Raw genomic sequence first — 20059 nt, 5'->3', positions numbered from 1 at the left:
AATGCTGCTTTTGACAACGGCATCGGAGGATGGCTGAACTCTAACGTGCGACATCTCTTGATGCTGAACCGAGGCAGCAATTCTCCCTCTGTAAGAAACTGGGCGTTCGCCTGTGCGTGTGGAGGCTGATCTATTAACACAGTGTGATTCCACAGCTAGCGAGTGTCGGAAATGTCTGCAGGGGCAACCGCCCACACAGCCCCTTGCTCCCGACTTGGAGGATTCGGGGGAGACGTCACCATGGAGACGGTGCATGAGAAAAGTTCCTCCTCCTCCTGCATCTTCAAGCTCCCTGAACAAGATGCACGTGTCTTCTTTCAGGGTGGTTTTCGGCACCCTCCCCCCAAATCGCCCCACCCAGAGCCACGAGGCGGCAGGACTCAGCTGTGGGTGAAAACTCATCTGCTCGGCGTGGTGTGTGGGCTTGGGCTGACTCAGCATGCCTGGGATGACTCAGGGATCCCGTTTCAAGGAATAAACAAAGGCAGGTGACACTGCCACCAAGGCGGTGGGGGGGGGCACACACACGTGGGCAGCTAGAGTCTTCCATGCCAGCCAGCTTTGGGCTTGGGAATACAGCTGCGTCTCGCGAAAAGAGAGCCCGTCAGGACTCATTACCTGGGCTGCATGCACAAATTGCTATTCAGGGGTTGGGGGGGGGGAGAAGCAGGGGCGTAGCAAGGGGGTGGGGGGCGGTCCGCCCCGTGGTCCATAATGGAGGGGGTGACAAATAATCAAGGAACATTTTTTAAAAAAAATTCTTTTTTTTAATGCCTGCTCCGAAGGTCTTATCTTACTATACTAGGGATTATATAGCTATATATGAAATTTCATGCACATCGGTTAATATCTTGACCCTCCTCCACCAAAATAGCTAGCTGTTCACTTGGCTGTTTTCGCTATGTCGTGATGGCTGAAATTTCAGTTCAGTGGAGCACTTACTGTTCCCAACCCTAAACCTGTGGAAAGCCATCTAATTAGACTTCAATTTGATTCTGAGATGTTTTTAGGAGGTAATTTAATTATTGTTTGATTTTTATACCAACGTTATGTATCTGATGTTAGCCACCCTGAGCCTGACTTCGGCCGGGGAGGGCGGGATATGAATAAAAGTTTTTATTATTATTATTACTTGTTATTATTCCTTTGTAAGAAAATATGAAATAACGTAAAAACCATTTTTGCAGGGGAGGGGAATCAATGGGGGGGTTGACAAGAAATTTTCCGCACCGGGTACCACCTGACCTTCCCATGCCTCGGGGGGAGGGGGGGTGACAATTTTTTTTTTGCCCCCGGGTACCAATTTACCTTGCTACGCCCCTTGAGAGAAGGTCCTCACTTGATATGGTTAATGTCCACCCACCTCTATAGTCTAAATCAGGGGTGGCCAACTTCCAAGAGACTGTGATCTACTCACAGAGTTAAAAACTGGCAGTGATCTACCCCCTTTTGGGGGGTTCAGGTCAAAGTTGTTGAGCTTTTTTTAGGAAGGAAAGTCCTGTTTTTTGGGGTTCACATAAATGTTGTTGAGCTTCTTTAGGGAGGAGGAAAGCGACATTGAGCTTTTTTAAGGAAGGAAAGCCCTGTTTTTGGTGGTTTAGGTCATTTTAGGGGTGCAGGGCAAAGATGTTGAGGGTTTTTTTAGGGGAGACAAAGTTTTTGGGCTTCTTTGGGGGAGCCACTGATCTAACGGTGATCTACCACAGACGTCCAGTGATCTACTGGTAGATCACGATCTACCTGTTGGACATGCCTGGTCTAAATGAATCCACGCCTAGCATTTTGAGAAAATCATACTGTAGCTGTGGACTTCAACACCCACCCCCCACCCCATCCCGGACAAGCTTAAGAAGCTCCGATAACAGTTTTAGATTCTCAGCAAACAAACACAGGAAGGCGGATGAAAGACAAGCAGAGAAGTTGTGAAACGATGCTCGATGGATCCTTTAGGGTTTCAGCAATTTAGGCAGACGGCTTGCTGGGGTTTTTTTTATAGCCTGCCTTGGATTGCTTTGATAAATCTTTCATGGCAGAGTCTTTCACATCTCTCTCTCTCTCTCTGTGTTCTGTTGTTTACTGCCTTGCGCCGTCCGTGGGATATAAATAAACAATTTCCCTGTATTCACCCTCTTTGCACATTTCAGGGTGTCTTGGTTTTTTTAAAAACAGATTTCCTAGTATCACTTTCCCTCCCTTCGCCTTCATCTTTTCAAAACTAAAAAAAGCCCATCCTATAGAGCTCTCAAAGTGGGCAGTGGGATTACCTTGGCTGGGGAGGGGGGAGCCACTATAAGGCAAGGGAGAATCAGGGCAGTATATACTGGAGGTATAAATGACCCTCTTCTTGGGAGGAAAGCAATGACAAACCTAGACAGCATCTTAAAAAGCAGAGACATCACCTTGCCGACAAAGGTCCGTGTAGTTAAAGCTATGGTTTCCCCAGTAGTAATGTACGGAAGGGAGAGCTGGACCATAAAGAAGGCTGATCGCCGAAGAATGGATGCTTTTGAATTATGGTGCTGGAGGAGACTCTTGAGAGTCCCTTGGACTGCAAGATCAAACTTATCCATCCTTAAAGAAATCAGGCCTGAGTGCTCACTGGAAGGACAGATCCTGAAGTTGAGGCTCCAAGACTTTGGCCACCTCATGAGAAGAGAAGACTCCCTGGAAAAGAGCCTGATGTTGGGAAAGATGGAGGGCACAAGGAGAAGGGGACGACAGAGGACGAGATGGTGGGACAGTGTTCTCGAAGCTACTAACATGAGTTTGGCCAAACTGCGAGAGGCAGTGAAGGATAGGGGTGCCTGGCGTGCTATGGTCCATGGGGTCACGAAGAGTCGGACACGACTGAACGACTGAACATCATCTTAAATGACCCTCAGCCTTTGAAAAGTCTGATATCCCCTGGATCAAGTTTGTCAGTTTTCTTGAATGAATTAAACTGAATAGTTCTAATTGGATTTTGAATAAATGTGCAATTAATTGCTCCTTTTTTTGAATTTCCTTGTGTCATTACCTGCCTTAGCGGCTTGCCCAAAACCCTAATTCATAGAGGAAACATCCAATTGTGGAATCGGAAGGGGACCACAAGCATCATCTATTCCAACTCCCTGCAAGGCTGGAACTTCACCCAACGTGGGACTCGAACTCGTGGCCCTGAGATAAAAAGTCTCATATGCTCTACCAACTGAGCTATCTGAATAATGCTTTTTATAGGGTGGGGTAAGGGGCATTGGGAATGAGTTTATGGATCCGAAAAATCTGGGAACCACAGATCTCAGAGCTTCCCTCCCCCAGCTGATTCTTGCTAACTTTCCCAGCTCCAAGCACGATGCTCTTGCACCAAATACCGTATTTTTCACTCCATAGGGCGCACCTCATTTTTAGAGGAAACAAGAAAAAAAATATTTTTCTGGTTTTCCTCCTCTAAAAGCCCTGTTTTTTTGAGGATCCGCTAAAAGCTTTGCAGCTTTTTTTGCAAAGGGAAAAACGCTGATTTTTGAGGATCAGCTAAACATTTTACAGCTTTTTTTGCAAAGGGAAAAGCCCTGATTTTTGAGGTTCAGCTAAATGTTTTGCAGCTTTTTTCCAAAGGGAAAAGCCCTGTTTTTTTCAGGATCAGCTAAAAGTTTTGCAGCTTTTTTTTGCAAAGGGGGAAAAGCAAAGAGGAAAAGTCCCATTTTTATGGGGTTCAACTCACATTTCTGCAGCTTCTAAAGGAAAGGGAGCCTTTTCTACAGTTTCCAGACAGATAATCTAATCAGCCAGTCACATATCCTGGGGAAACAAACAACCTCCCTCTGCAGCACATTCAACAATGGAGGCCTGGGCAAGAGGGTGGGGCTGAAAGGGAGCCGGGATCTCTCTCCCGATCTCTTGCTGGCCAGCTGCTGAGCGGGGTCCTTTCAACACCCCCTTTTCTCTTTGTAAAATAAAAAGCATGATCCTCTTTTGGCCCCTAGGCAATTCAGCTCCAGGGACCACCATTCGCTCCATAAGACGCACAGGCATTTCCCCTTACTTTTTAGGAGGAAAAAAGTGCGTCTTATGGAGCGAAAAATACAGTACTACAGAAAACAACTGCAGGTAGAGATTGCAGCCAAATACAGGCCCTACACCATATTGTTATAGCAGTAAGATGCCACTTTAAACAGCCTTGGCTCCCCCCCCACTAAGATCAAAGAGTGCTGGGAACTGTAGTTTGTTCAAAGGGTGCTGATAGTTGTGAGACTACAATTCACAGTCTCCTCTGAGAAGAGGGATTTGCTTGTGAGACCACTCTGGGAATTGTAGCTTTGTGAGTGAAACGGGGGGTCTCTCAGCAACTCTTAGGAAGAGTAAGCAGAGGCCGGGTGTCTATCTGTCAGGGATTCTTGAGTTATGATTCCTGCGTTGTAGGGGGGTTGGACTAGATGGCCCCTGGCGGTCCCTTCCAATCCTATGATTCTGTTATTTCTCCCAAGGCTTGTAAAATGCTGAATCACAAGGTTCTTCTGAATTTGGGAGGAAGGGGCGTTGATTCAGGTGAGGCAGGGGTTGTTGAGAAGACGGGAAGAGAGGTGGCATCGCGGGGGTGCGGAGTGTATGGCGGGGGTTGGAATGGACGAGTTGAGGAGGAGGAAAAGGAGGCCGGGCTTTTTCAAAAGCTCTGCAGTTACTATGGAAACTGGAAGGCAGCATCCAAAAAGTGTATAAAGGCGGGAAAAAGTGGGAGAGGTTTGTTTCATTTGGCCCCCAACTCACGAGCAGGATAGCAGCCCTGCAGTCCTTCCACAACCATCGACCGGTGTCTGGTTTTCCCTTCTTTTGGTTTTTATTGCCATGAACTGTTTTGATGCGTATTTTCCAATAAAGGGTTAACTTCGCTGCCTCTGTGTGATTTACTGCAGGCTCGCTTCCGACACCAGCTGCTGCTGCTTGCGAGACTCAGCAGGGAGGAGGGCGGGGACAAAATCAGAATCCTTTGGCCCTGCCTGGTCATTGGGCCCCGGGCCTGCCTGTCATTGGCTCCGGCTCCGCCTACAGTTGGGCTCTCCGCCTTCTCTCTCTCTCTGCCATTCCCAAGGGCCACCGGCCGCGCGGGAGGATGCAGAACTGGCAGGGCGCGCAACCTCTCGCCTCCGCTTCCGGAAACACTTACCGACACCAAGTAGTTCCTCCCCCAGCTCCGGGAGCAGCCCCAGTCCTTCCGCAGTCCTTGCAGGACGTCCAGGGCCGCCACTTTGGCCTTGATCTGGTCCATGTCGGAGGGAGGGATGTTCTTCACGATCTGCCTGGCTCGCCACCTGGAGAGAGAGATTCCGGGAGAAGCTCAGAGAGAGATCCCGACTGAACATCAGGAAGAACCTTCTGGCAACAGGTAGGTAGCCGTGTTGGTCTGCCGCAGGCGAAACAAAATAAAAAATTGGAAAGAATTCCTTCCAGTAGCACCTTAGAGACCAACTAAGTTTGTTCTTGGTACAGTATGAGCTTTCGTGTGCATGCACACTTCTTCAAATACACTGAAACAGAAGTCACCAGACCCTCATACAGTCATACCTCGGGTTATGTCCGTTTCAGGTTGCACGATGTCGGGTTGCGCACCACGCCAAACCCGAAGTAACAGAGCAGGTTGAGATTTAATTTTAAATTGTATTTTAATGAATTTTTTATGTTTTTGTTGTGATTTTATTGGTGTTAGCCGCCCTGAGCCCGGTTTGGCGGGGAAGGGCAGGGTATAAATAAAAATTATTATTATTATTATGATTATTCAGTTCGAGAACCAAGGTTCCACCGTATGGCCACATGGGATTCTTTTCCAATGTTAAAAATGCATTATTCAAATGTGACGCCAGAGGGTGGTTAAGAGCTTCTGCCACCCCACCCCTCGCCCCCACAAACCAGGTAGATCATACGGCAAAGGAAGCGAAAGAGAAACCAAATGTCTTGATTTTTTGGGAACAATATTGTTCTAACAACGTTTAAAAGGTGAGATCCAGCCGGAGTCTGCCTGGCTGGGCTTGGCGCACGCGGCATGTGTGGGTGCTATCCAGATCTGTTTTGCTCTGAAAGGAAGAGGCCAATGAAGTCAGCCATGCCCAGTCATTTCAGGGGGTCTCCTCCTCGGAGCAAAACACAAGCGGCGTACAATCCTTGCGCCTGCACTGCCGCGGATCGGAACTCGAGATCTGCCGCAGGCTCCGGCTATCCGAAAGGTATTTGCGCGCCCTCTCCTGTTACCTGCGGAAGATGAGCTTGCTGTTCTCCTGGAACTGAGCCAGCACAGCCGGAGGCTCCGGCCACTCCACGCCCTTGCCGTAGTCCGCCATGCTGCGTACCGCCTGAAACCTCTGCACCATCTCCAGCAGGTGAGACTTCACCTTGTGGCGCTTGTAGTACGACATGATGGTGTAGGTGGCCCGCAGGTAACGGCAGCGCTTGCGGGCCAGGGCGCCCCTCCAGGCCTGCGTAGGACGGACGAGTCAAATCAGGACCAGCCAAGCCGTGACAACCCCACCACCACCAAACTCCCCCTGCACCCAGCCTCCCGGATGGTTAAGGACCCCTGGATGGTTACCGTATTTTTTGCTCCATAAGACGCACTTTTTCCCTCCTAAAAAGTAAGGGGTCTTATGGAACGCATGGTGGTCCCTGGAGCTGAATTGCCCAGGGGCCAAAAGCAGATTGTGCTTTTTATTTTACAAAGAGAAAAGGGGGTGTTGAAAGGACCCCGCTCAGCAGCTGATCAGCAAGAGATCGGGAGAGAGATAAGAGTCCTGGCTCCCTTTCAGCCCCACCCTCCTTTGTTGAATGTGCTGCAGAGGGAGGTTGTTTGTTTCCCCAGCGACATGGGACTGGCTGATTAGATTATCTGTCTAGAACTGTAGAAAAGGCTCCCTTTCATTTAGAAGCTGCAGATATGTGAGTTGAACCCCATAAAAATGGGGCTTTTCCTCTTTGCTTTTCCCCCTTCGCAAAAGGAGCTTTGCTTTTCTCCCTTTGCAAAAAAGCTGCAAAACTTTTAGCTGATCCTCAAAAAAACAGGGCTTTTAGAGGAGGAAAACCAGAAAAATATTTTTTCCCCTTGTTTCCTCCTCTAAAAATGAGGTGCGCCCTATGGTCCAGTGCGTCCTAAGGAGCGGAAAAATACAGTAAGTCCATTCAAAGGCGTCTATGGGGTGTGGCGCTCACTTTCAGGCCGAGGGAGCCGGCGTTTGTCCACAGGCAGCTTTCCGGGTCATGTGGCCAGCAGGACTAAACCGCTTCTGGCGCAATGGGACACTGTGACGGAAACCAGAGCGCACAGAAACGCCGTTTACAGGTGAAACTCGAAAAATTAGAATATCGTGGAAAGGTTCATTTCTTTCAGTAATTCAACTTAAAAGGTGAAACTAATATATGAGATAGACTCATGACATGCAAAGCGAGATATGCCAAGCCTTTATTTGTTATAATTGTGATGATTATGGCATACAGCTGATGAGAACCCCAAATTAACCATCTCAACTTTGGGGTTTTCATCAGCTGTACGCCATAATCATCACAATTATAACAAGCAAAGGCTTGACATATCTTGCTTTGCATGTCATGAGTCTATCTCATATATTAAACTCCAGTAGCTAATGAAAACAATTGCTTACATAAATGGACTTTTCCTTAGTATATGTAGGATTTGGTGTCAGCATCGTTTGTGTTGGTTCTCTGTTGTTCGCTTGTATTTCCTTGGCGGTGAGAGGTCGCGACTGGCGTAGGGTGTGCTTGTTCCTTTGTGGTTGGCTGTGATGATCTACCCTCCCTCCCATCCCACCCACCTCCTCCCCCCCTTTTCTGCCTAATGTCTCAACAACCAAAATTGATCTGTAAAAATGTTACATGGAAAAATGCGAGAGACATTGTACACTTGTAAACCAAGAAAATCTCTAATTTTTAAAAAAGGACTTTTCCACGATATTCTAATTTTTCGAGTTTCACCTGTACCTTCCTGCTGCAGTGGTACCTATTTATCTACTTGCACTGGTGTGCTTTTGAACTGTTAGGTTGGCAGGAGCTGGGACCGAGCAACTGGAGCTCACCCCATCACGGGGATTTGAACAGGGCCTTCTCTGCAGTGGCTCCCCTTCTGTGGAATGCTCTCCCTAGGGAAATTCGCCTGGCGCCTTCATTATGCACCTTCAGGCGTGAGGCAAAACGTTCCTTTTTAACCAGGCCTTTGGTTGATCTTATTGCCATCCAACACCCTTTTAGAATATGGCTTTGGTGGGGGGGGCATTATTGAGTTACTGCATTTGGTTTGATTTTATATGTTGTTATTGTCTTGTTATGAACCACCCCGAGACCTCCGGTTATAGGGCAGTGTATAAGTTGAATAAATAATAATAATTTGAACCGCCGACCTTCTGATCGGCAAGCCCAAGAGGCTCAGCGGCTTAGACTACAGCGCCACCTGCGTTCAGATCTCAGTGGCAGAACAGTCTTGCCTTGCATGCCGAAGGTAGGGGCATCTCCAGGTAGGGGCAGGGAAAACTCCCTCTAAGGAAGCCATCAGGGGTGTAGCTCAGTGGCGGAGTGTCTGCCTTGCGGCCAAAAGGTCCCCGGTTCCAGACTCGGTTGCCCTGTTTTCACCTGGAGGTACGTCAGCCAGTCAGCACGGTGTTTGCAAAGGGTCAACGGGTACCTTTTGCAGCAGCAGCACAATGATGGGGATCAGCTGGGCTCGTTCCTGCTCCAGGGTGAACAGCGTCTGGGGCGTGCGGATAAAGATCTTGGTGTGTCCATAGGCGACGTCGTCCTGGAAGCCGTGCTGCTCCATCAAGGCCTGCGTGGCCTCCCGGTCGGTAGCCATGAGGTGGTTGGGCCACGTGTACTCACAGGTCATCTTATACCTGGTGGGGGGGGGAGAAAGTTATCGGTGACTGGCGTGGCCTGAGATAGAGTCCAGGAAACGCTGGCTGCTGCACTGCGGGATGGGGGAGATCACCATCCCAGCAGCCTTTTCGCAGAGCTGCAGGCAAAGCTGACACCCCCTGCAAGGAGAAAGGTTGTAGCTCAGCCCACTCCCCGCTGTGCTAGCTTTCTGCTTGCATGGAACATTGCTGTTACTGTTTTTTTTGCAGGAGAGTTCATTGCAAAAAAAATGTGAAAGCTGAAATGCTACAGTCTCTTCCGCAGCTTCGGGACCGCACCACTTCATTCTGGGAGAGGATATTGAGGTGCTTCTCCCAGGTCTCATTATACTTCGCTTACTTAAAAGGTAAAAGAACCCTGACGGTTAAATCCAGTCGCGAACGACTCTGGGGTTGCTGCGCTCATCTCGCTTTACAGGCCGAGGGAGCCGACGTTTTGTTTTTTCCAGGTCATGTGGCCAGTGTGACTAAGCCGCTTCTGGCAAAACCAGAGCAGCGCATGGAAACGCCGTTTACCTTCCCGCCGGAGCGGTACCTATTTATCTACTTGCACTTTGACGTGCTTTCGAACTGCTAGGTGGGCAGGAGCAGGGACCGAGGAACGGGAGCTCACCCCGTCATTGCGGGGATTCGAACCGCCGACCTTCTGATCGGCAAACCCAAGGCTCAGTGGTTTAACCCACAGCGCCACCCGCGCCGCTTACTTACCACGCCCTAGAAATATTCCTACCTTGAGAAACTACTTCCATTGATTTTTGGGCCAGGCACGGGGTGCCAGAGGGGGAGGAAACAACCGCCACCCACCTTTGGAAAATTTGCGGTGCTGTGTTTGTACAGAAGGCCTGGTGGTGGTGTTGCTCCTTACCGGAGGAGGAAGCGGTCGTAAGGCTGCCTGTAGGCGAATCCCGCCCTCCGGACGCGCACGTTCTCAAGCAGCCCCAAATACGACACCTGATGGCGGCAGCGCTCTTCGTCAAAGAGCAAGGGCGACTTCTGGTCGTTTGGCTTGATGCAACGGACGTAATACGGCTCCTGTTGGGAAGAGGCAGGAAAAGAATCAGCGAAGAATAGGTGAAGTTCGGCAACATTCCCCTGCCCATCTTCCCAAGCGCTTGTAGAGAGCCAGCGACTCACTGAGGAATTCTGCTTCATGGAGAGGCAGCGTTGCGCAGTGGTTAGAGTGTTGGACTAGGAACCTGGGTTCGCATCACCCGCTCGGTAACCGCGAAGATCGCTGGGTGACCTTGGGGGCCAGCCACTCCCTCTTGGCCTAGCCTGCCTCGCAGGGTTGTTGTTTCGGGGGGGGGTAAAGGAGGAGAGGCGAAAGAACCAGGTACGCCATTCGGAGGTCGTTGGAGTGAGGTATAAAGGAGACGGATAAATATATAGCCGGTGGAGAACAAAAACAGGTGGATTTGGAACGCAGCAACATCTAGGCTTGGGCGAGGGGCAGAACGTAGATTAGTGCCAAACCTGGAATTCTGCGCGCAGGTTATGGCAGAGCTGGAAAATGTCCAGAAAAATGCAACTGAAATGATCAAGAGGATGGAGAAACTTCCAACTTGGCCAGTTAGCCCTGGTGATTATTTGATGTCTACTGACTGGGGTTCCCCCCCCCCCCAAAAAAATGACCCCTGAATTTTTTAATTTTATTGATATTGATGCTGCATTTGCCTAGCCGACAGAGAAGCTGCGAGGATAAAAACGGGGGAGCCACGGTATGTGCGCTTGCCCCCGGGTTCCCTGGAGGGAGCAGAAGCTGGAAATGCGATCGATAATCACAACAGGCTTATTTATAGAGCCCCGGTGGCACGCAAAGGGGGGGACCATCTGGACTCTCCTTTTCTCTCCACGGTGCTCCGATTCCTCTGCCAGAGGCATCTAATTTTGGTTCCCAGCGAGAGAGCCTTGGTTCCTGCCAACGGTTACCAAGGCAGCTGAGGACCCCCGGTGGCCTGCTCTCGCCAGCGCCTTCTCAGGACCGGCTGTTGCAGGAATTGAGGGAGAGAGGGTGCAAATGGAGATGGGGAGGTGGTCCAAAGAGGGGTTGGTCCCCTCTTCCCCGTGAAGCCGGTACTTCGATGCTGAAACTCCGTTCTGTTTTCGTTCCTTTCGGTTTACATGTATTTATTTATAATAAAAGGGATGCGGGTGGCCCTGTGGTCTAAACCACTGAGCCTAGGGCTTGCCGATCAGAAGGTCAGCGGTTCGAATCCCTGCGATGGGGTGAGCTCCCGTTGCTCGGTCCCAGCTCCTGCCCACCTAGCAGTTCGAAAGCACGTCAAAGTGCAAGTAGATAAATAGGTACCGCTCCGGCGGGAAGGTAAACTCCATTTCTGTGCGCTGCTCTGGTTCGCCAGAAGCGGCTTAGTCATGCTGGCCACATGACTCGGAAGATGTACGCCGGCTCCCTCGGCCAGTAAAGCGAGATGAGTGCTGCAACCCCAGAGTCATCCGTGACTGGACCTAACGGTCAGGGGTACCTTTACCTTTATTTATAATAAAACAACACATGTAAGAACATAAGAAGAACCCTGCTGGATCAGGCCAATGGTCCTTCTAGTCCAGCATTCTGTTCTCACAGTGGCCGACCAGACGCCTGTGGGGAACCAGCAAGCAGGATCCGGGCACAAATGTGCTTCTCCCCTGCGGTGCTTTCCAACGACTGGTTTTCAGAAACGTTGCAGTGTCCAACTGTGGTGGCAGGACAGAGCCATCCCAGCTAGCAGCCCTCATCCAGGCGCTTTTGTACATGTTAATCGGCCGGAGAAGCGCATTGCAAGATTCGGAGAAGGGCAAATTTAGAAGGATGGCTGTTTTTCGGGTTGCAAGCTGTTTTGGGAAGTGCAGATTGGGAAGATTCTCCATTAACCGAATCAAACCCCTTCCCTTCCTTAGGGTGGGTCAGTTTGCATTTCTTAGTGCCGAAAGTATTGATCTGATTTGCAGAGATCTTTCCTATTCTAATTAATTCAAGAGGGTTCTGGGAGCTTCTCTGTGTGAAAGAAGCAAGCAGAAGGTTCATGATGTTTTGGGTTATTCCTTCAGAGAAGCTGAGCACAGCTGGCGTAAACTGGTCCTGTTATCTCTTTCAGTCGAGGTCATGTTGACTATAACAGTAAGGCCAGAAGGAGCCTGGGTTTCATTTTCTCTTTCAATCTCTTTTCCTTCTGGTGTGGTATTTTGTATATAGTATGATTAGTGTTAAGGTTTAGACGTAAAGGTAAAGGGACCCCTGACCATTAGGTCCAGTCGTGGACAACTCTGGGGTTGTGGCACTCGTCTTGCTCTATAGGCCGAGGGAGCCGGCGTTTGTCCGCAGACAGCTTCCAGGTCATGTGGCCAGCATGACTAAGCCGCTTCTGGCGAACCACAGCAGCGCACGGAAACGCCGTTTACCTTCCCACCGGAGTGGTCCCTATTTATCTACTTGCACTTTGACGTGTTTTTGAACTGCTAGGAGGGCAGGAGCAGGGACCGAGCAACGGGAGCTCACCCCGTCACAGGGATTCGAACCGCCGACCTTCTGATCTGCAAGCCCTAGGCTCTGTGGTTTAGACAACAGCGCCACCCGCGTCCCTTAAGGTTTAGACCAGGCATCCACAAACGTCGGCCCTCCAGATGTTTTGGACTACAATTCCCATCATCCCTGACCACTGGTCCCATTAGCTAGGGATCATGGGAGTTGTAGGCCAAAACATCTGGAGGGCCGCAGTTTGGGGATGGCTGGTTTAGAGACTTATATTAAGTTATTGTAAGTTTAATTTAAGTCTGCAACTGGATTTCTTATGGACAGTGAATGTATTGGATTTGTGACCCCATTCTGCTCGTTTGCCTTCAGTAGCAGTAAAGCTCTGCTGCATGAAGTATTAATTGCCTCTGGTCTATTTTCTGGGAATCCGGCAACACGTTTAAGTTTTTACTCTGCTAACTAGACATTGGAATCTGCTCTGGATCAATAAAGAGTAGAATTTCAATGACAGGGTGTGTGTTGCGCAGGGGTGTGTGTGTGGGTGGTGTTATGTACTGAGTTGAATAGGATCCAAAATGCAGCAGTCTGATTGGTCCTAGAACAATAGGATCCAGAATGCAGCAGTCTGATTGGTCCTAGAACAATAGGATCTAGAATGCAGCCGTCTGGTTGGTCCTAGAACAATAGGATTCAGAATGCAGCATTCTGTTTGGTCCTAGAACAATAGGATCCAGAATGCAGCAGTCTGGTTGGTCCTAGAACAATAGGATCCAGAATGCAGCAGTCTGATTGGTCCTAGAACAATAGGATCCAGAATGCAGCAGTCTGGTTGGTCCTAGAACAATAGGATTCAGAATGCAGCATTCTGTTTGGTCCTAGAACAATAGGATCCAGAATGCAGCAGTCTGATTGGTCCTAGAACAATAGGATCCAGAATGCAGCAGTCTGATTGGTCCTAGAACAATAGGATCCAAAATGCAGCAGTCTGGTTGGTCCTAGAACAATAGGATCCAGAATGCAGCAGTCTCGTTGGTCCTAGAACAATAGGATCCAGAATGCAGCAGTCTGGTTGGTTCTAGAACAATAGGATCCAGAATGCAGCAGTCTGATTGGTCCTAGAACAATAGGATCCAGAATGCAGCAGTCTGGTTGGTCCTAGAACAATAGGATCCAAAATGCAGCAGTCTGATTGGTCCTAGAACAATAGGATCCAGAATGCAGCAGTCTGATTGGTCCTAGAACAATAGGATCTAGAATGCAGCCGTCTGGTTGGTCCTAGAACAATAGGATTCAGAATGCAGCATTCTGTTTGGTCCTAGAACAATAGGATCCAGAATGCAGCAGTCTGGTTGGTCCTAGAACAATAGGATTCAGAATGCAGCAGTCTGATTGGTCCTAGAACAATAGGATCCAGAATGCAGCAGTCTGGTTGGTCCTAGAACAATAGGATTCAGAATGCAGCATTCTGTTTGGTCCTAGAACAATAGGATCCAGAATGCAGCAGTCTGGTTGGTCCTAGAACAATAGGATTCAGAATGCAGCAGTCTGATTGGTCCTAGAACAATAGGATCCAGAATGCAGCAGTCTGATTGGTCCTAGAACAATAGGATCCAAAATGCAGCAGTCTGGTTGGTCCTAGAACAATAGGATCCAGAATGCAGCAGTCTCGTTGGTCCTAGAACAATAGGATCCAGAATGCAGCAGTCTGGTTGGTTCTAGAACAATAGGATCCAGAATGCAGCAGTCTGATTGGTCCTAGAACAATAGGATCCAGAATGCAGCAGTCTGGTTGGTTCTAGAACAATAGGATCCAGAATGCAGCAGTCTGATTGGTCCTAGAACAATAGGATCCAGAATGCAGCAGTCTGATTGGTCCTAGAACAATAGGATCCAAAATGCAGCAGTCTGGTTGGTCCTAGAACAATAGGATCCAGAATGCAGCAGTCTGGTGGGTCCTAGAACAATAGGATTCAGAATGCAGCAGTCTGATTGGTCCACAGGAGCCACCCAATTCAGCTCCAGGTGGATGTGAATCCCCAACCTGATTGGCCTGCAGGAGAATCCCGGAATTAGCCAATCACGTGGGGCCCATTGTGTAAATAATGTACATATAGCAGATGTTTTGGGGAAATTTCCACTCCTCACTACTATGAGCTGAATAAAGAGCATGAAATCCACATTTGACTCCGAGTATATTTCAGTGTGTGTGTGTGATATCTGAAGTTACCTTTGAGGCCAGGTTCTCCACCAGCGCCACGATGGAGTTTTTGAAGAGGGTGGCAGCCGTCAGGGGCCTCTTGGTGACCTCGGTGATGCTCTGCTGGCCCTCCGGCCACATGTCCTGGAGGACGGGGTCTGCGCTGGGGAAAGAGCACAGAGCGGGAGTGAGGGGGTGCAGGCCGCTGCCGACGCCACACGTTCCTTAACTCTCAGCCTTTCTGGGCCTGGCCAAAGCCCACTGGTGACCATGTGTGGATGGACATCACAGGACGCAGGGGAGCTAAGAACTTGCAGGACGCAACTCATCCACCCTAGGGGCTTAAGTGGTGCATATCTTGCTTGGATCACTGCAACGCGCTCTGTGTGGGGCTGCCTTTGAAGGTGACCCGGAAACTGCAATTAATCCAGAATGCGGCAGCTAGACTGGTGACTGGGAGCGGCCGCCGAGACCCATATAACACCGGTCCTGAGAGATCTACATTGGCTCCCAGTATGTTTCCGAGCACAATTCAAAGTGTTGGTGCTGACCTTTAAAGCCCTAAATGGCCTCAAAGGCCCAGTAAACCTGAAGGAGCGTCTCCACCCCCATCATCCAGCCCGGACACTGAGATCCAGCTCCGAGGGCCTTCTGTCGGTTCCCTCCCTGCGAGAAGCAAAGCTACAGGGAACCAGGCAGAGGGCCTTCTCGGTAGTGGTGCCCGCCCTGTGGAACGCCCTCCCATCACGATGTCAAGGAGATAAACAACTACCTGACATTTAAAAGACATCTGAAGGCAGCCCTGTTTAGGGAAGTCTTTGCTGGAAGCAGCCCAGAGTGGCTGAGGAAACCCAGCCAGATGGGCGGGGTACAAATAAATTATTATTATTTTTATTATTATTATTATTATCATCATCATTGTTGCTGCTTCTCAATAGTTTGCTGATAGACCATCCTTCCGCTAAGCAGTATAACGTTGTGGGGATTCGAACCACCGACCTTCTGATCGGCAAGCCCTAGGCTCTGTGGTTTAACGCACAGCGCCACCCGCGTCCCTGCTCTGACCTGATAGATATTGCCATTTCATCGAGGTCATTCTGGAAGCTCTGCCTGGCTCAGGCCGACATACCTGTTATACATCAGCCGCTTGAAGTCCTGGAAAAGAGTGTCCTTGTTCTTGTCCAGAAATCCCTCCACGGAGTACCTGAAACACAGATCCGTAGAGGCTTCTAAAAACCCTGCCGGTTTGCTTGCTTCCCATGCTTGTGATGCCTCCTCCTCCTCCTCCCAGTCTTCCCCCTCTTCTCCCTCTGACCGCTCATGATCATCCCGCCACCACTCCACACAACCCTCTTCCCTTGGCGGTTCCCTGGCCCGTTCCTCTCACCACTCCTCTGCATCTAACTAGTCCCTGACTGAGCGGGGATTCGAACCCTGGTCTCTCCCAGGTGCTAGTTTGACACCCTAAGCCACACACGGGCTTACCCTACCCTACAAACACCGTGCCCACCTTCCACGAATAACGGAGTATAACTATCAAGCCAGAGCAAAACTCACGTGACGTCCCCTGCGTAGTGCTTAATGCGGAAATCGCGTCCGAAATCCATGGACTTATCAGCAGGATTGAGCTGCAGGCAGGAGGAAGGAAGCAGACATTCATTCATTCATTCATTCATTCATTTGACCGCCCGATAGCTGTAGATCTCAGGGCGGTTCACAACATGAAACAGAAACATATCACTGTGAAGATGATTCTGCTCCATTCACAATGGAACTCGTGGCCATGCAGCGAAGCTGAATGTGGGGGGAATCAGGGCAGGGGGGAGAAAGGAAGGACTTCTTCACAGAGAGCACGGTTCATCCATGGAACTCCCTGTTAGGATTCTCGCTCCGTGTTTGCAGTCATGGGATTGTTGTCCATCACATGACGGTGCATGTTTTCATTGCGCAGTGTGGGAAGTGATGGAGACAGGATGTTTTGTACTACAGTCATAGTCCAGGTTGCGCACGCTCCATGTTGTGTACGTTTGGGTTGTGTACGTTTGGGATTGACATCTGAAGGGAGGGAGTTCCACAGGGTGGGCACCACTACCGAGAAGGCCCTCTGCCTGGTTCCCTGTATCTTTAACAGATTAATTCTGTTCCTTCCTTTTGCCCATGTGCTGAAGAGGGGTGGGAAGCTGTCTCTGTTTGCTTCGAGATATCCCCTCCTCAAGGGACGCGGGCGGCGCTGTGGGTTAAACCACAGAGCCTAGGGTTTGCCAATCAGAAGGTCGGCGGTTCGAATCCCTGCGACGGGGTGAGCTCACAAAAGCTCATACCAAGAACAAACTTAGTTGGTCTCTAAAGTGCCCCACGATGGGGTGAACTCCCGTTGATCAGTCCCAGCTCCTGCCCACCTAGCAGTTCGAAAGCACGTCAAAGTGCAAGTAGATAAATAGGTACCACTCCATCGGGAAGGTAAATGGTGTTTCTGTGCGCCGCTCTGGTTCACCAGAAGTGGCTTAATCATGCTGGATATGACCTGGAAGTTGTACACTGGCTCCCTCGGCCAGTAACGCGAGATGAGCGCCGCAACCCCAGAGACATCCGCGACTGGACCTAATGGTCAGGGGTCACTTAACCTTTCCCTAATCCCCTCCTTACCTTCCTGCTGGCATAGTGTGGGTGTTTGCCAAGCCTGGCATTCATGGACTCCAGGAACAGGGTGTCGGTGACTTTCCCCCCAGTCAGACAGGCCTCATCAAGCACAGCAATGATGCCCTTGTGCGGCTCCTCCACCAGGTCCACAATGATTTGGTTGTTGAAATATTCAATCTGTCAGGAAAACAGTTGAAACAAAGTCTCTGGGGTGTTTCAGAAGGTCTGTGACTCAGGGGTAGAGTGGGAAATAGTACTGCAGCCGAAATAAAATTCCATGTGTTGCTAGAAATAAGACTCATGCAGTTCCCCTGTGAAATCCTAGAATCCTAGAGTTGGAAGAGACCACAAGGGCCATCCAGCCCAACCCCCAGCCAAGCAGGAAACACCATCAAAGCATTCCTGACAGATGGCTGTCAAGCCTCCGCTTCAAGACCTCCAAAGAAGGAGACTCCACCACACTCCTTGGCAGCAAATTCCACTGTCCAACAGCTCTCACTGTCAGGAAGTTCTTCCTAATGTTTAGGTGGAATCTTCTTTCTTGTAGTTTGAATCCATTGCCCCGTGTCCGCTTCTCTGGAGCAGCAGAAAACAACCTTTCTCCCTCCTCTATGTGACATCCTTTTATATATTTGAACATGGCTATCATATCAACCCTTAACCTTCTCTTCTCCAGGCTAAACATACCCAGCTCCCTAAGCCGTTCCTCCTAAGGCATCGTTTCCAGGCCTTGGACCATTTTGGTTGCCCTCCTCTGGACACCTTCCAGCTTGTCAGTATCCTTCTTGAACTGTGGTGCCCAGAACTGGACACAGTATTCCAGGTGAGGTCTGACCAGAGCGGAATACAGTGGTACTATTACTTCCCTTGATCTAGATGCTATACTCCTATTGATGCAGCCCAGAATTGCATTGGCTTTTTTAGCTGCTGCATCACACTGTTGACTCGTGTCAAGTTTGTGGTCTACCAAGACTCCTAGATCCTTTTCACATGTACTGCTCTCAAGCCAGAGAGAGGATTCTGTGGTTGTTATTTTTTTTAATAAATTGATATATACGCCCTTCATCCAAAGATCACAGGGCAGTTTACAACATAAAACCACAAAATATGTAACCCCTCAAAACCCCACACCTTTCCCGTCCTGCCATAATCTCCCCCTCAACGGCCCCCGCGACTCACGTGTTGCCACTCGATCCCCTCGCGCTGGTACTCCTCCTGCTCCTGCTGCAGGATCAGCTCGATGAACAGCTGCTGCAGCTTCTCGTTGCAGTAGTTGATACAGAACTGCTCAAAGCTGAAAGGGAGAGGGTGAGACTCAGGACTCCCCCAATCTGCACCCCACAGAGCAAGGGGGATTCTGCACCTCCGGGCAAAACCATAGCTCAGTGGCAGAGTCCAGACTTATTTAATTACTGTGGAAGGTGAGCTTCACGGCGGGGATTTGAACCCTGGTTCAGTTTTAATGCCATGGTGCCTCTGGATCTAAATAATATTTCTATATAGCCGTCACGGCTACAAGTTATTGATCAAATAGCCCACACATTTGTCTAATTTTCTTTCAAAGTCACCCGAGCCAGTGGCCATTGAAGCATCTTGTGACAGTGAGTTCCATAAGTTAACGTCGCACTTTTGCGGGGCAGAGCGGGTTTTCTTTGGTTGGCCCTGAAATGCCTGTCCATCAATGTCGTTGGGGAAACCTCAGATTTTAGTATTGGGGAACCCAAATTTGAGCAGGCCTGATTCTGGACATCGCACTTTCGGAAAGAGGGTAGGCAGTTTGGAAGGGGTTCAGAGGAGGGCCAGGAAGACGGTCAGTGGTATGGAAAGCAGGTTGTGTGAGGGATGGATGGGACCACGGAGCCTGGAGAAGAGATGGTGTTGTAAGAATTTTAAGGTATTTTATTTATATATATTGTTATTAATGTACCAAAACAAATAAGGCCACACGTCTGAAAAAACAGCACAGGAAGATAGGCCTCACTCCATTTTGACTCCAAACTGACCAAGTATTTCTTTGTCTCAGGAACAAAAAGGGGGGGGGGTTGCCCCTCCAGCTACTCAGCAGCCCCCTGCCTGAGTGATAATATCTGGCATCCTGATACCTGAGTGCCAGACAAAGGGTGTGATTAACTTGGCTGGGATATAGGGAAATGTAAATATCTTTTATTTCACTTGATGGGTTTTTGGTGGAGGGCAAGAGGAGACATGGGGGCAGGGTCCAAGATGCTCAGATCACTGCTACCAGACCCTCCCAATTTGTGATGTAATTCTGATGTATGGAGGGGTGGTCTTGAGCTGGAGGGGGGCAATTTCAAAAGTCTATATAGGAGCTTGCGCACCTTTGTTGGGGGTCTTTTGCTTGCAAGACACCCTGCTGCAGCAGTTTCTAATAAAGGGCAATCGCCTTGCTTTGGGAGATTTTGTATCGTCTCTATTTATTCATAAGTGCTCTTGAGAGGAGGGGAGCCCTACTAAGGCTCTCCCCCGGGTTCGTGGACTCCCTTCTGGGGTTGAACCTAATTTTTATAACATTGTGGTGACTCTGGTGGGACTCCAGTTTTACCAATAATTTTGGGGTCCCAGGGGAAGGAAGCCCAGCGCGCCCCATTCACATCACACATTTAAAGCACTGTGGTACCACTTTAAACAGTCATGGCTATCCCCAAAGCATCCTGGGAGCTGTAGTTTGGGAAGGGTGATGAAGGTTGTAAGGAAGCCCCCATTCCTCTCCCAGAACTACATTTCCCCGAGTTCCCTGGGAAGAGGTATTGACTGTTGAAACTGCTCCAGGAATTGTAGCTCTGTGACAGGAATTGTAGCTCTGTGTCTTCTAGCGACTCTCAGCACCCTTAACAAACTACAGGTCCC

The 20059-nt window shown here is 49.5% G+C and overlaps 1 protein-coding gene across 1 annotated transcript in view; it reads right to left on the bottom strand.

Moving 5' to 3' along the window:
- MYO1G (myosin IG) overlaps positions 1-20059 on the bottom strand; it is a 74505-nt gene that overhangs the window by 33822 nt on the left and 20624 nt on the right. The window contains exons 10-18 of the mRNA XM_033165983.1: positions 18371-18485; positions 17198-17368; positions 16109-16179; positions 15681-15755; positions 14582-14714; positions 9748-9914; positions 8654-8861; positions 6220-6443; positions 5141-5285 (exon numbers count right to left, since the gene is read on the bottom strand). Of these exons, the coding sequence (XP_033021874.1) occupies positions 5141-5285; positions 6220-6443; positions 8654-8861; positions 9748-9914; positions 14582-14714; positions 15681-15755; positions 16109-16179; positions 17198-17368; positions 18371-18485 (1309 nt within the window). The remainder of the gene's footprint in view (positions 1-5140; positions 5286-6219; positions 6444-8653; positions 8862-9747; positions 9915-14581; positions 14715-15680; positions 15756-16108; positions 16180-17197; positions 17369-18370; positions 18486-20059) is intronic.

The sequence above is a fragment of the Lacerta agilis genome, chromosome 12 (genome assembly GCF_009819535.1).
Source record: "Lacerta agilis isolate rLacAgi1 chromosome 12, rLacAgi1.pri, whole genome shotgun sequence".
In the NCBI taxonomy this organism is placed as follows: Eukaryota; Metazoa; Chordata; class Lepidosauria; order Squamata; family Lacertidae; genus Lacerta; species Lacerta agilis.
This window is presented reverse-complemented; position numbering and strand designations above follow the sequence as displayed.